General features: G+C 41.7%; 1 protein-coding gene and 1 long non-coding RNA gene across 3 annotated transcripts in view; one reads left to right on the top strand and one right to left on the bottom strand.

Annotated features, from left to right (window-relative positions):
• Positions 1–83: 83 nt before the first annotated feature.
• The window catches only part of Ppat (phosphoribosyl pyrophosphate amidotransferase), a 39177-nt gene continuing 24846 nt past the window's right edge, over positions 84–14414 (top strand). Inside the window, exon 1 of one of the 2 annotated variants that reach the window (XM_021662594.2) lies at positions 84–361. In XM_021662594.2, coding sequence (XP_021518269.1) covers positions 234–361 — 128 coding nt within the window. In that variant the 5' untranslated portion in view covers positions 84–233. The remainder of the gene's footprint in view (positions 362–14414) is intronic. The other variant, XM_021662595.2, reaches the window with a different exon arrangement.
• On the bottom strand, positions 7203–12719 carry LOC132653177 (uncharacterized). The gene is made up of 4 exons (XR_009590925.1): positions 12686–12719; positions 8432–8520; positions 7417–7533; positions 7203–7328 (listed from the first exon to the last, which is right to left on the bottom strand). It is a non-coding gene; the product is annotated as an uncharacterized LOC132653177 (long non-coding RNA).

Here is a 14414-nt window from a genome sequence, read left to right as displayed (position 1 = left end):
GTAGCTCCGCCCCCGTCCTGTGGCCTAGCTGATTGGCGGCGTGCTGGAGGCCGAGATGGCCATGCCTCCTGTGGGCGGCGCGCGCCGTCGCAGTAGAGAGGGTCTAGCTCGAGGGGAAGGAGGAGGCAGTCTGTAGCGTGAGCTTCTCGGGCGTACTACGGCTGAGCGGACAGCTGGTTGGTGCTTAGGCTACGCCGCGGCAGCAGGTCCCTCCACGTGCTCTCGGCGGCGCCATGGAACTGGAGGAATTGGGGATCCGTGAGGAATGCGGCGTGTTCGGGTGCATCGCTTCTGGAGAGTGGCCCACGCAGCTAGACGTGCCGCATGTGATCACTCTGGGACTCGTGGGGCTGCAGCACCGGTAAAGCAACAGGATGAGGGGTGGGGGTGGAGTGGCAAGTATTTGCACAGCTCCCCGCCAGCGGCTTCCCAGCTTTGGCGTGCTATGGAGACCGCAGGACTAGGAGGGTGGGTCCGGACTCGGAGGCTGGATCTCGCGAATCAGAACCAGTACCCGCGCGGGGCTTTGACCAAGTGGGGGTGGGGTACACCTTGCCAGCCTAGACATTAACCTAGCCTGTCGCATTCCTTCCTCCCTAATGCTCTTTACTGGTTAACTCCAAGAATGTGCACCTTTCCCGCGGGTTTGTTAGGCTGGAGTTTGCACACGCTAGCCGGGTTGGGAAGGAATTGTTCAGATCTCCTTGACCCTAGAACTGTTTTTGAGATGAGCTTCTGTAGGGTGGTGGTTGGTGGAGGTCCTGCAACACTGGAAGGTTTTGGGGTGGGGGGTGTTTGTTTTGTTTTGTTTTTGCCCGTGGCCTCTGGCTTGCGGAGCTTTGTTTGCAAGGGCAGAGCTATTGAGCAGATTGTCAGCCTGAAAGCAGTTACAGGTTTGGGGATCTTGAGTTTGAAAATAGTTCTAGCTATGGGAACTTGGGGAATCTACTGTTCAGACCCAGGGAAACAGGACTAGTTCTTATTTAAGGTGAGTTGCCGTATAGTAGATTATTTCATATACGTTAACATAGTGAAGATTGGTAAATGAAAACAGTAAGAGCCGGTAACGAATTCCCTTCCCTAAAGGGGGAGAGAGAAGTAGTATTTGATGTCAAGATACACATTGACTTGGGAAAACTGGGAGATGACTTTGAGGTAAACAAAACCCAACCCACCTTTGCTTCCATAATCTGTTTCTTACCGCTTGACTTAACTGGCCGTTGGTATAAATCTGTTGAAGGAAATAATACAGACTAGGGTTTTGCCCATCTCCGAAGCTATCACAGAGCTTTATAAGGCTGTACAGTGCAACAGCTACTAGAACAGAGCTGCGCTTAGCAGCAGTGTCTGTGCCACCCGCATCCTTGCCGGTGGCCGTTTCCTGGCCAGACCAAAGGTAGGAGGAGCTTTTTGCAAAGCTCCAAATCTTTGAGTTTGAGCTTCGCATTCTGGAGACTCCTTGTTTATTAAAAAAGCATCTGGGGTGAATCAACACACACGAATTTTATCTTAAGTCTATCTTGAGTGATTATGGGGTGACCTGTAATAGAGTTCTCATTTTAAAAATTTACAAACTGAAGTTGAATTTATGTAGTTAGAAATACACCCCTATGTAGCAACAATTCACGAAGAAGGAAGGGTTTGTGGGATGATTTGGAGGGTGGAAGGGACGGGGGAAATGATGTACTCTATAAATATGTCTTAGGAAATGTGTTCTGATAGAACACTTGCCTAGATTGGTGGGAGCCCTAGGTTCAATCCTTAGTTTAAAAAAAAGTGTTCAGAAGACTATGTATATAATCCAAAAGAGAAATTTAAATGTGATTATGTCATCCTGAAGAGCAGTGGTCTATCCTTGTAGGGTTTTTGTTTGTTTGTTTTGTCTATATACCCTTGGATGTCCTGCATTCTCTTTGTAGACCAGGCTGTCTTTGAAGTCACCTATCAATCTGCCTCAGCCTCCCAGAGTGTTTACCACGCCCAGCTTTTAGTTGTTACTCTGACTATCCCTTTATGAACAGTGGGAGTGGATCTAGAGAATTTTACAGAACAGATTAAAGTAACTCCACCACACACCTTTAATCCCTGCAGAGGCAGGCAGATCTTTGTGAGTTCAAGGCCATTCTGGTTTACAAACAACCAAACAAAAAAAGTGACTCCATACTTTCCTTCACTGTTTACATTTTGGTCAGTTACTCAGAAAGTTCTCCTCATACCTCATTTGTCTTCCTCTTTCTTTAAATGTGCACCTGAAGAGAAAGAATCTTTTTAAAAAGTTGTTTTGAAAGAGGAGTGTATGTGTAGGGGACTCTATGTGCTGTTTTTCTTTTAAGATTAATTATAGCTTGCTAGGTGTGGTGGCACACACCTCTAATCCCAGCACAGAAGAGGCAGAGGGGAACAAGTTCCCAGGCCATCCAGAGCTCCAGTGAGACCCTGTCTCAATAAATAAATAGACCACAGCTTGATTCCTAGTCACACACCTCTATGTTATTATGCTTCCTATAGTTGCTTTTACATGAGAGAATAAGAGATTAGATAATGTCAGAGCAATAAAGATAAACTCTGTTGGTATCAATGGCTTGTATTATATAGTGGGGTATAAAATTTCAGTACTGCCAATCAGCACATCTACCAAAAGAGGGAGGCAGGTATGGCTAAAGGGTGGCTGTTTAAACTAAGCAAGCCTTTGTTAGGAGACTTGTGCTGAAAATAGGACTGTGGTATTTCTTTTCCTTCTGAACAGCAGTGATGAGCTAGTTTCTGGGGGACAAACATTCTGGAAAACAACTTATGATTTCCTTGAATAAGAATGACATTTAGGTTCACCTAGTTCTCGGTATAACTCTTAGACAATGCAAAATTTTAAAATAGAGAAACATATCTACCATTTCGTAGAATTGTTTTTAATTTGAGAACCTGTGGAACGCCCTTAAGTTTAAAAGGTATAATAATTGCCTGTTACCCTAACAGTAGGTTAGGGCCAAAGAAGATTAAGATTATATTTTGAGGATGGTGTGCTCAGGACTGCACAGAGGTTTCACATTGGCTAAGTACAGAGTGTGACACAATTCCACACCCAGCCCAAGAACTAATGAGTGTAGATTGAACATGGGAGTACTAAAACCTGAAACCTAGAAAGGTGAGCACAGGTGTGTGTGTGTGTGTGTGTGTGTGTGTGTGTGTGTGTATAGCAGAATTATAAACAGTTTCTTCAGGAGAGGGGCAGTTTAGAGCTGGGTGATGGTGGCACACATCTTTAGGCCCAGCACTTGTGAGGCAGAGGCAGGTAGATCTCTGAGTTGGAGGACAGCCACGGCTACACAGAGAAATGCTGTCTTGGAACCTCCATCCCCACCCCCCACCTCCAAAAAGAAGCAAAAATACGTCAGGTGGGTATGGCGGTACACACCTTGAATCCCAGTACCTGGAAGAAGCAGGCTGTCGGACTGGTCTGCAGGACAGCCATAGCTACACCGAGAAACCCGGTCTCAGAGAACCAGCCCCCTAAAAAGTACAAAGTACCCAGCCTATTTTGTTATGGTAACATAAAATAGATGAATTTTTTAAGTTAGGATGTGAGCATTCCTTGTGTTGGTGAGTTATCATGTCCCCAGAACAGGAATTAAAAACCAACAACAGATATCTGTATACTTCGACCTTTGTGAAAGTTACCTGATGAGGTCCTGTTGGAAGAAACATTCTGCAGACTCTTCCAGTTCTGTTAAGCTTTGAGGAAACTGGTCTGTCGTGACCTCAGGAGTATTCTTGATAGATGACAGTGTTTCTGCAAAGAGTAAATACTACCACCAGAAACACACTCAGGAGGGAGAGGCATTGGATAGCCTCTATGGGAAGTCCTTGCAGGCCTCTTCCTGAAGTGTGTTGAACACAGTGGGAGGTTACTAGAGAGCTTTTTTGGGGGATACAATGTACTCTATAAATATGTCTTAGGAAATGTGTTCTATATTGCATCAAACTACCACTTTTAGTATCTGGTTGGCTCACATTTTTGCTTTTTGAAACAGTGTCTCTATCCCTGGCTGGCCTGGAACTCTCCCTCTCACTGCAGTCTTCCCTCATCCTCCCAAGTACTGGGTTTACAAGGAAATGAGTTGTAACATCTCGATTGCTGGTCTTTTGGGATTTTAATTTGCATCATTCTAAAAAGGCTTCAGAGTTTGGCTTATCTTCATAATTACTAAGCAGCATATCCATTATTACCTACCTTTGGAGAAAACCAACCTTTACAGCTTATTTGTGGGGCCTTTTCCCGTTATGTACCAAATTAAGGCTGGTGGTGTTAACCATGAAGGTGACACAGCGGTTTAGCCCTGGGTGATCCTCACAACTTCCGGATCTGTTTTGTCATCTTTTTTGGGCTACACCTAAGTGTTGAGATTTAGTTGGTTCAGAATGATGTTTATATGCTGTTAAGCCAGCAGCAGTCTCTTTATGACGTATTCGCTGTAGATTAAAGGTGGGACTCTAACTCATTTGAGCTACATTTTATAAATTAAAAAAAAAAATGGTAATGTAAGATTGTCACCTCACTTTAGTTAAGAGAGTTGGGAAGAGTAGGGGCAGGGGTTTTACCTTTCCTCTAATGCTGTTATATGCCACTTAAGCACAGGACTGTGTGTTCCAAGAACTGCGTCATCAGGCCATCTTGTTGCTATGCACATCATATCTTAGTGTACAAGCTTATTCAGTACAGGCCAATCACTCAACAAGGTATCTTGAGTCAATCTAGAGACTTGGTAAACATTAGTGCAGGAGGCCGCTGCCAGGGTAACACAGCATGGTTTAATGTCACGGGAGCCTTTTGATAAACAGCAGTGCACTAAATGCATTAAAATAATGTAGTACAGTCCAGCAAACACAGAAAGCAGCAACAGGCTGTCTGTTACTGTCACCATCATCGAGTGGTATGTACGCTCACGTGATTGTGCTGTGCTTTCAGGTGACTGGCGGTGTGGCTTTCTTTTCACCGACGTGACTGAACGTCCAGTGGTTTTTGTCCGGTGGTGCTGTATGGTGAATGTCACTGAGTGACAGTTTCTAGCTCCTTTGTTATTTTACAGGATCTCTCTATTATATACCATCCATCTCCCGATGATGTCAGGCAGCACAGGGCTGCACTGGACTGTGTTGAGCTCCTGCTGTGTACATACGAGGCACCTTGATGAGTGGAGGACCACAGGTCAGAGGGTAGAAGTGTGTAACTCACTAGTTCAGAAGCAGCAGCTTCTCCTGGCCCCAGTTTGCTCCACGTTTTCTGTGATGATCATACCTGCCTAACTTGTATGGACTAAACTCTTACATATAAACTGTCGTATGACTCTATCCCACACTAGGGTATGCACTCAGTAGAGGTGCATACAGCTGTTCATTGCCAGACATGCAATTACCCATAATGGCCTCAATCTGGGGGAAAAAAATGGAATATTAGTAGTGGAATGGAGTGGGCGAAGCGATGGGCTGTACATAGACCATTCCAGAGTAGTAAAAGAAAAATTCTAAACAGAAGCACAGGTCCGGATGGATTCAAACACTGCTGCATGAAAAGAACTTGACATTAGTTCACAGTAAGGGGAGGAGCACAAATCTTAAGCTATATGGTAGATTGGTTAGTGGTAGTCTTTATGGGATGGAGTTAAAGGGTAGCCAGTTTGTAGGGGACTAGTATTCTTTGTTTTGTTGCTCTCGTGTTTCGTTTTTGTTTTTACATACTTTAGCTATGTAGCCCAGGCTGGCCTTGAACTTGTGATCCATCTGCTTTAGCCTCCTGAGTACTGACCTAGTAATAACTATATATTGACTTGAGTGATGGTCACATGAGTGTGCTGTCTAATTAGGAGCAGAGAGGGACTAGAACTCAGCTTTTCTGAAATTCAGGCCTGTGCGTGTTCCTGTATATAGTCAGCCATCTGTCTACATGCATTCTGTATCCATGGTTTCAACCCATAAATACTGGAAGTATTTTTTTTTAACTATCTGTACTAAAGAGTAAAGACTTTTTGTTATTATTCTTTAAACAATACAGTGGGACATTTCATAGCAGTTACACTGTATTAGATATCAGCAATCAAGAAATGGCTTAAAATGTACAGGAGGATATGTGGCTTTTATACAAATATTTTGCCTTTTTATATAAAGAACCTGAGTGTCTGCATACTTGGGTTTTCTTTTTTGGTTTCTCTGTGTATCCTTGGCTATCGTGTAGACCAGGCTGCCTATCTGCTTGCCTCTTCCTCCCTGATTGCTGGGATTAAAGGCATGTACCACCATGCCCAGCTCATGTTTGGGTTTTTCTATATTGCATCAAACTACCACTTTTAGTATCTGGTTGGCTCACATTTTTGCTTTTTGAAACAGTGTCTCTATCCCTGGCTGGCCTGGAACTCTCCCTCTCACTGCAGTCTTCCCTCATCCTCCCAAGTACTGGGTTTACAAGGAAATGAGTTGTAACATCTCGATTGCTGGTCTTTTGGGATTTTAATTTGCATCATTCTAAAAAGGCTTCAGAGTTTGGCTTATCTTCATAATTACTAAGCAGCATATTCATTATTACCTACCTTTGGAGAAAACCAACCTTTACAGCTTATTTGTGGGGCCTTTTCCCGTTATGTAGTGTAGTTTAAAGGGGTGTGGTTATTGCACAGTTACCTGACTGGGAATGTGTCCAGTTACTTTTTAGAGTTCCTCTTTTAATGAGCTGTGAGCTAATTCCCCAGCATCAATTTTTTTTTTTTTTTTTTTTTTTACTCAAATAGTTCACAAACAATGTATTTAGTCTAATTTGTCAGGGACAGGGCTAAATATCTCTGTTATCAGAAAAAAGCAACAAAAGTTTTTCACAGAAAAAAAAAACCTTGGCATTTCTCAGGCTCTTACTGTCTCACAGCTTTTCTCTTGTTGCCTACAATTCCTTGGCTTTCAGAATGACCTTCAGATAATTCTTAAACAAACATAAAATCAGTATGTGATACCTTGTGGTATGTGTTAGTTTTCAAGTATATCAAAGTAGGAATATTTGAGTGATTAGAAAAACTAACAATGTGTTGAAGAACGAGAATTTTGGTCAGGGCAGAGAAAGAAATTGAAATTAGAAATGTATTTTTTAAAATAATTATTCAGTTGAATAAATAATGGTGTATGAATTTTATTTTTAGGAGAATTTTTTTTTGATAAATTAGATAGGCTGCATTTTGGAGTCATGTAGGGCCACTAAGTAAGATACAGTTTATTGCCTCTCACCTCCTTGAGACAGGGTCTCCTGTGTGGCATTGGTTGGCCTGAAACTTCCTTTGTTGACCAGCTGGTCTCTGTAGAGGAATGTTAATTCAGAACATGGCTTTTCTGGCAAGAGATCACATCCAGAGATCTTCTAGGTCTGTGTGTATACAAACATACCTTTAATCCAAGGAGACAGGCAAGCAGATCTGAATTCAAGGCCAGCCTGGTACAGAGCAAATTTCAGGATTTCAGGTAAAGAAAAGCTTGGATCCAGGCGCGGTAGTACACATGTGCCTTTAAACCCAAACAAAGAAGGTAAAGTTAATTTCTGGAAGGAAGCATCATGTTTGAAAGTGATGTCTAATTGAATGGCAGAAACAGTGAATCAGAGAAAGACTTGATGGAATAGGATACGCCCAGCTCTCATGAGAAGAGAGAAGAAAAAGAAGCTATTTAAGGAGCAATGAAAAAGGCAGTTTTACCGGGAGAGTAATAGATGTGTTGCAGGTGAAGACTGAATGAGCCAGAGAATGAGGAGTGAGGAAATTAGAGCAGATTGCTAAAGTTAGTTGAAGGCCAAACAGAAATTCAGAGGCTGAGAGAAAAGCCAGATTGAGTAAGTTTGTTGGAATAGGAGTTTGAGGTAGAACAGCTGAGTTGAACCAGCCTGCCCAGAGCTCAAAAAAACAAGCGTTAAGTCAAAGAGGCTGAAAACGTTTTAGGCCTATGTTAGCAACGGCTCTGAGACAGCTGAAACAGGCAAATCAAAGTTCTTTTACAGGCCTCCAACAGCTCAGTCATGCACCTGCCTCTGCTTCCTGAGTGCTGGTAATAAAAACATGTGCTATCCACACCCCACAATTCTCATTGACATGAATACTGAATCGTTACCCCTAGAGAACATACAGAGTTAGATTCCTGCAAGCCTCTGGTTCTGATATTTTTGGCCATAAATCAATATCTAACTCTTGTGCATTTCTGCTTAATGTGGTAGATTCATTACCATTGAATTCACTGCCAGTTGCATAAGTCATGCCTGAGCGAAGGTTATCTGATGTCTTTTCTCTCTTAGGTTCCACAAAGCTAACTTCTAGAAGTTCTAGCTAGCATGGCAGCACTGCACTTGCGACATTGCTCACATAAAAGTCACCACCAGTTGTACAAACATGTGGAAAAACATACTGGTACATACCATCTGGGTGGCAGCGAGATGTATCAGAAGTCCAAAGTCATTCCTTAGCTGCATAGGGAGTTAGAGGCAAGTCTGCGCTCCAGGAGACCCTGTGGAAACAGACAATTAATTAGAGCCTGTACACTGGAAAATGGACCTACTGTTCAAGTGTTAATGAGGTAACCTTACCACGAAAGCATAGCTTGTAAACAACATTGATTTCTCAAGTATATTTCAACTTTTTTATTAATGTTTTCCCAGCTTAGGTTCATGGCATTTGAATTTTTTATTCTCTTAATACTCCTGGAAAGATGTATATTTGAGGAAGGAATTCTCTGGTGCATATGTATGTGGGTGTTCATTTTTCAGTGTGAGAATAAAATCATCAAAGCTGGAAAGAAAAACAACTCTTGTTTACACTATGATAGCTAAAATAAAGGCAAGGTGTTGGTGTCACCTGACTTTAACTGGAAATGCCTATGGTAGGATACTGCAGATTTCCTTGCTACCCTTTGCATAGCAAATGTCCCTTGAAGACACCTCAAGGGCTGGTGGGCTTATTGCAAAATGTGGTAAGCACTCAATGGAAAAATTTAAGTTTAGAATTTGCTTACATCAAACGGCTCAGATGAGAAAGAAAATGTGATTATTCTGGGATACTTTAATGAAGCAATTGCTGGCGGTTTATCTTCATAAACTAGTAAGTGGGCTTAACAAATTCTAGTATATAGCAGCCAAAGGGGGCAGGGGAAGAGGAGTTACTCAGCAAAGCTTGGTAATGAGTCCTCATCTGAAAATCTGCTTAGTTTTAGTGCCAAATAATTTCCAGGCCTCAAGGAAATTTGAACATCTGTTTAAATCACTATAGCTGGGTAGCCTTTAAAGACTGTGGTGGAAAGGTAAAATGATTCGTCACTGGAAAGCATTTATACCATAGGGAACTGAAAACCGGTTCGGCATAAACTTAGGTACTTGTGGTGGATAAACAGTGTGCAAGTTCCTTTATAAAAATTAATTTTTGTTGCCGTAAGACCTAGCAGTTCCACTCCATAGCCCCTGAAAGAATGAATGGGTTCGGCATAAACTCAGGTACTTGTGGTGGATAAACAGTGTGCAAGTTCCTTTATAAAAATTAATTTTTGTTGCCGTAAGACCTAGCAGTTCCACTCCATAGCCCCTGAAAGAATGAATGGGAAGCAGGAACCCAGACTTTTGTGTAGTCTTGTTCATAGCAGCTCAAAATAGCTAAAAGGCAGATGAAAGGTGAATAGCTTTGCAGAATGTGACACAGACTTAACCCTACACCAGACCTGAACCTGAAGACAAGCTAAATGAAGAGATAAAATCGTGTGTAATACCACACCCATGAATGATCACATTGATGAAAACGGTGTAGAGCATTGGTTACCACATAGTAAGAATAGGGAGCTACTCCTTAATGGATACAGATCTTTCAGATAGAGCGGACATGCTGTATTTTAGTGTGAATGTACTAATGCCACTGGTTGCAGTTAGAGTGGTTGTTTTACATTTGTTATTTCTCCACAACAGAGGGAAACTCTTTTTGCTTTTACTATAGCAATGGTACTCATAAGACCTAAAACAGACAATTCAAATATCCATCAACCAATGAATGAAAAAATAACATATCCATAAAACAGTATTATTCAGCCACAAAACAAAATTCAGATACTGATCCCGCTGTGGCATGAATGAAATTTGAAAACATGATTATAGGTAAAAGAAGCCAGGCACAAGAGACCGCATAGAATACCATTTATGTGACATTTTCAGAACAACAGGATCTGTAGGGTTGCTAGGGATGTTAGTGAAATGTCTACTAACGAATACAGGGTTTCTTTGAGGGCTGGTCAGGATGTTCTAAAATTAGGTACTTGTGATTGGTATCAGTTTGGATGTATGAAATGTTCTGGGAGAGTAACAATAGATATGCCCTCTGCTGGCCATCTCAGTGCTGATTTTAATTAGAGGTTAATTTCGGCTCAGTACAGCCCAGAGTTTTAGGGTTAGCCTCAGATGAACAGCAGGGCTTTTCCCTTGTGATTTTTAGGTGGAAGACCTGAGTGACCTTCTAACGGGATTCATTTTGCTCATTTGGAACCTATATAATGTGCATGATCCAATCTGGTCGACCCATGACCGTCCTTTAGCTAGCCATGGCTCGAAAGAACACAGATACCAAGGTATTCCAACCATATAAATGGCAGCCAAATCAAGGCAGTTTGTTTCCTTAGAAGAGACAGGCAGATGGTTGACAACTGTTTCTCTTTTGTCAGTCCTTTTTTTTTTTCCCTTTGTCAACTTCCTGATTCTTTTGATTCTCACTTGCATATGCTTCAAACCCAGGAAGAAAACAAAACATTTATTTAGACAAAGAAATGTAGTTTTCACAGGCTATTCCATTTTACTTCCTGTATACAGGAATCTGGGGTGAGGGGGGTTCATGATACTTGTTAGTGGCTGGTTTCTCTCATGACATAGTCATGTGTTTTAAGTAATTACTTAGAATTGGCTAATTATTCTTCTCTGAGTGAAATCAAATTGGTGCTTGTGTGCTATGCTTCTTGATTGTCTGCTGGCCGTATCTCTGAGCACGGTAACCTCCTTACTGTGATTCCCAACAATAGCTGTGCTTGGTGACTCTTAAGGTAAGCGCTAAACTGACCTTCTAACGCTGCAACCCTTTAATACAGTTCCTCATGTTGTGGTAAACTCCAATCATAAAAATTATTTTTGTTGCTGTTTTATAACTATTATTTTGCTACTGTTATGAATCGTAATGTAAATATTTTTGGAGCTAGAGGTTTGTCAAAGGGGTCACAGCCCACAGGTTGAGAACCACTGTGCTATCAAAATCCAGGAGCTTGAACTTAAGGAATTAATATAATTGATAGTCCAGGAGGGACTGCAGCCCTAGCTCCAACGATAAAAGCGAACTTTATGACTTACACTTGAAGTAAGAAAGAGAAACGTCGGGGGGGGGGATTAATCTAGCAGAAAGGTAAGGTTGAACTTTTCTATCAGTTTAATGTCAATATGTCATAACTCTGGTTACAAAATTAACCAGGCAAGCATTCTAATACTGAACTCTAACCCTAGTTCTAAAGACAGTTTTTTCCATGGGATTTTTTTTCTTGTTAGTTAAAGAGTGGAATCTGGCCAGGCATGGTGACGCACACCTGGTGGGCAGAGGCTGGTGGTTCTCTGTGAGTTCAAGGCCAGCCTGGTCTACAAAGCAAGTCCAGGACAGCTAGGGCTGTTACACAGAGAACCTTGTCTTGGAAAACGAAAACAAACAAGCCAACAGAAAAGAGCGGAATATGGTCTTCAGCTACTGACAGTGCCCTCCAAAACCTGTCAAGCACAGAACATCTTTTCTTAAACCAGAGAAAAAAGTCGTCAAATTCATTGACTTAGTTTGTAAGCCGTCATTGGCCTTTTTGCTTTCCAAGGCCATAGGGAGCTTTCTCCTGCAGTCCTGTGGTTTGAGTATAAGAGGTGGGCCACCAGGTGGGAAGCTGGCTCTCTCCCCACCTCCTGTCCCTTACTGTAGGCCAGTGTATTGGCAGCATCCAGAGGACTTGTGAACACAGTCCCCTGGTCTCAGTGTTTCTGGTGGTGGAGGCCAATAGTCTACATTTTAATAAGCTCTCTGGTGATGCTGTTGAATCTGCAATTTAAGAACAACAGCCAACAGACCTTTAGTTTGTTTTTGTTAATTTCCTCCTACGTTCACATATTTTGTGAATATGGGTGTTGTGAAGCAACATTTCACATGCTACATCGTTTTTTAAGATTGATTTATTTTATGTATATGAATGCTCTGTTTCCACACACACCAGAAGAGGAAATCAGATTCCATTACAGATGGTCGTGAGCCACCATGTGGTTGCTGGGAATTGAACTCAGGACCTCTGGAAGAGCAGTCAGTGCTCTTAACCGCTGAGCCATCTCTCCATGCTACATCTTAATTAGCATCTTATGTTTATGTGAAACCCATCATGAAGGTCTCCCCTCTCAAGACCTCATCTAAACATGATTGTTCTCTGAATCTGTTCCCACAAATATCATCACTTTGGGAGTTAGGGCTTCAGTATATGAATTTTCTGGGAGCTGGGGAGGCATAATTTAGTTTATTTCAAGCAATACCCTACAGTAACATCTTCTTTTGTCTTAGGCTTGAAAACAGTATTTCTTTGCCTATGTTAGGACTTTGTTTTACATTTGAAGAGCTGTCTTCTGAGTATTACTTACTGAGTCATCTTCAGTGAGTTCTCCAGCAGCAGCTGTAGGAACATTAAAAAGATGCGTTATTTTATTTTTTATTCCCTTTCAGAATTTCACCTTAAAGTAGGTTGCTGTGGGCATTGATTATATCTGCATTTCTAAGGCTTCTCACGCAGTTTCTACCTCCCTCTCAGCCATGATATCATTACACCGCGCTGGGAAACTTTATCAGTAGACATCTTACATTTTTATTTGTAATGGTAGTAGCTGCCTGTAGCTAAGAACCTATGTTTTTTTTTTTCTTCGATTTCCATGAAAGTTTCGGTCTTAACTGCTATTCCTTCCTGACTTCCTTAGATACAAACAGGGCTGCTACATTTAAACCACAATAAAATGTTTAGAAAAGTGCATTGTAGAGGTCTTCAGGACCACCTTGCCCCATCCTCCCATTTTAGGCTAACGTCTGTACTTGGCTGCTTCCCAATTCCATCCACAGAGACTGACTTAGGACTCAGAGTCTGACTCCTGGTCCAGAACTTACTCAGTTCAGTTCATGTTACCTGGCTGTGCCCACTTATCTCTGTCCTTGGAACTACATTTATTTAAAAAAGACTTCATGATATTCCACAGAAGACCTTACCCACCACCAAGGATTTCGTGAGTGCCATTTTACATTTATTTACTGTTTTATGCAGTTGGTGTGAAAAGTTCTGTGGTCTGCGATTCCATATTGGCTTTTTCAAACTTCATCCATTTTAAGATTTGTTCCAGAAATCCTAGTTTCATTTTTTTCTCCCTTTGTAATTATTCTTTTTATTTATTTATACATACACACATATAACATGTTTTGGAGAACAAATAACACATTAAATTTACTTCATTATCAATTCAGTGACTAGTTTATTAACACTTAAGGGATAGTTTATTAACACTTAAGCGGCTGACCTATCAGGCATTGTCCTGGTGGTGGGCATTGTCCTGGCAATCTTAATTCACTCCACGGAGTGTAAAAACGGAAGGAAAGCACAGCTTCCCTGGAGTTGTCCTCTGACCTCCACATGAGTATCGTGACACATGCTGTCTTACCCACCCCCATGGAGTATACATGCAAAAATAATAATTTAAACAAATAACAAATAACCCGTGTAACTCCGATCGTATTCGTCTTAGGCAGCTGGGCTCCTTTATGATGTGACGGCATGTTGAAAGTACTCTTCTTCCATTTCTGTATGTGCATGTCCTGTGGTGTGTTCTCCATCTTGGAATTCATGCTCTTTTCATCTTTCTGTTTTGTTATTTCTGGAAAATAGCATTCGACTCTGAAAATTTCCATATTCCTAGTCATGGCCAGGTCTCGAGCTGTTTTTAAAAATGTTGTGTTCATGTTTTAGATTTCTGTGCTTTGTTCTGCACTGTGCCCAGTCTCTTTCTGTTCCAGTGTTTTGAAGCCTGCTAGCAATTTGCTCAACTGTCCTTTAATTTCTCACTGTTCCTTCTAGTTGCTGTTGCATGGTTTTTCTGACCAGATGCCTATGAGAGCCTGGACTTCTGGTAGAGTCCCCTGTTTTCCTCCTTCGTTTGCTGCTGTTGGAATAAAAATTGAATTATTAGGGGCTTCCATTGTTGCCGTACAGATGTCTGAATCAGCTGGAGATTGAGGAACGCATATGGGATGCATAATTGGACAAAACCCATGAGCAGATACAATATTATTAAGTTACTTTCTCCATAGGTGATGGGTTAGCAAGTATTAGCT

Source organism: Meriones unguiculatus, chromosome 3 (assembly GCF_030254825.1).
Source record: "Meriones unguiculatus strain TT.TT164.6M chromosome 3, Bangor_MerUng_6.1, whole genome shotgun sequence".
In the NCBI taxonomy this organism is placed as follows: Eukaryota; Metazoa; Chordata; class Mammalia; order Rodentia; family Muridae; genus Meriones; species Meriones unguiculatus.
This window is presented reverse-complemented; position numbering and strand designations above follow the sequence as displayed.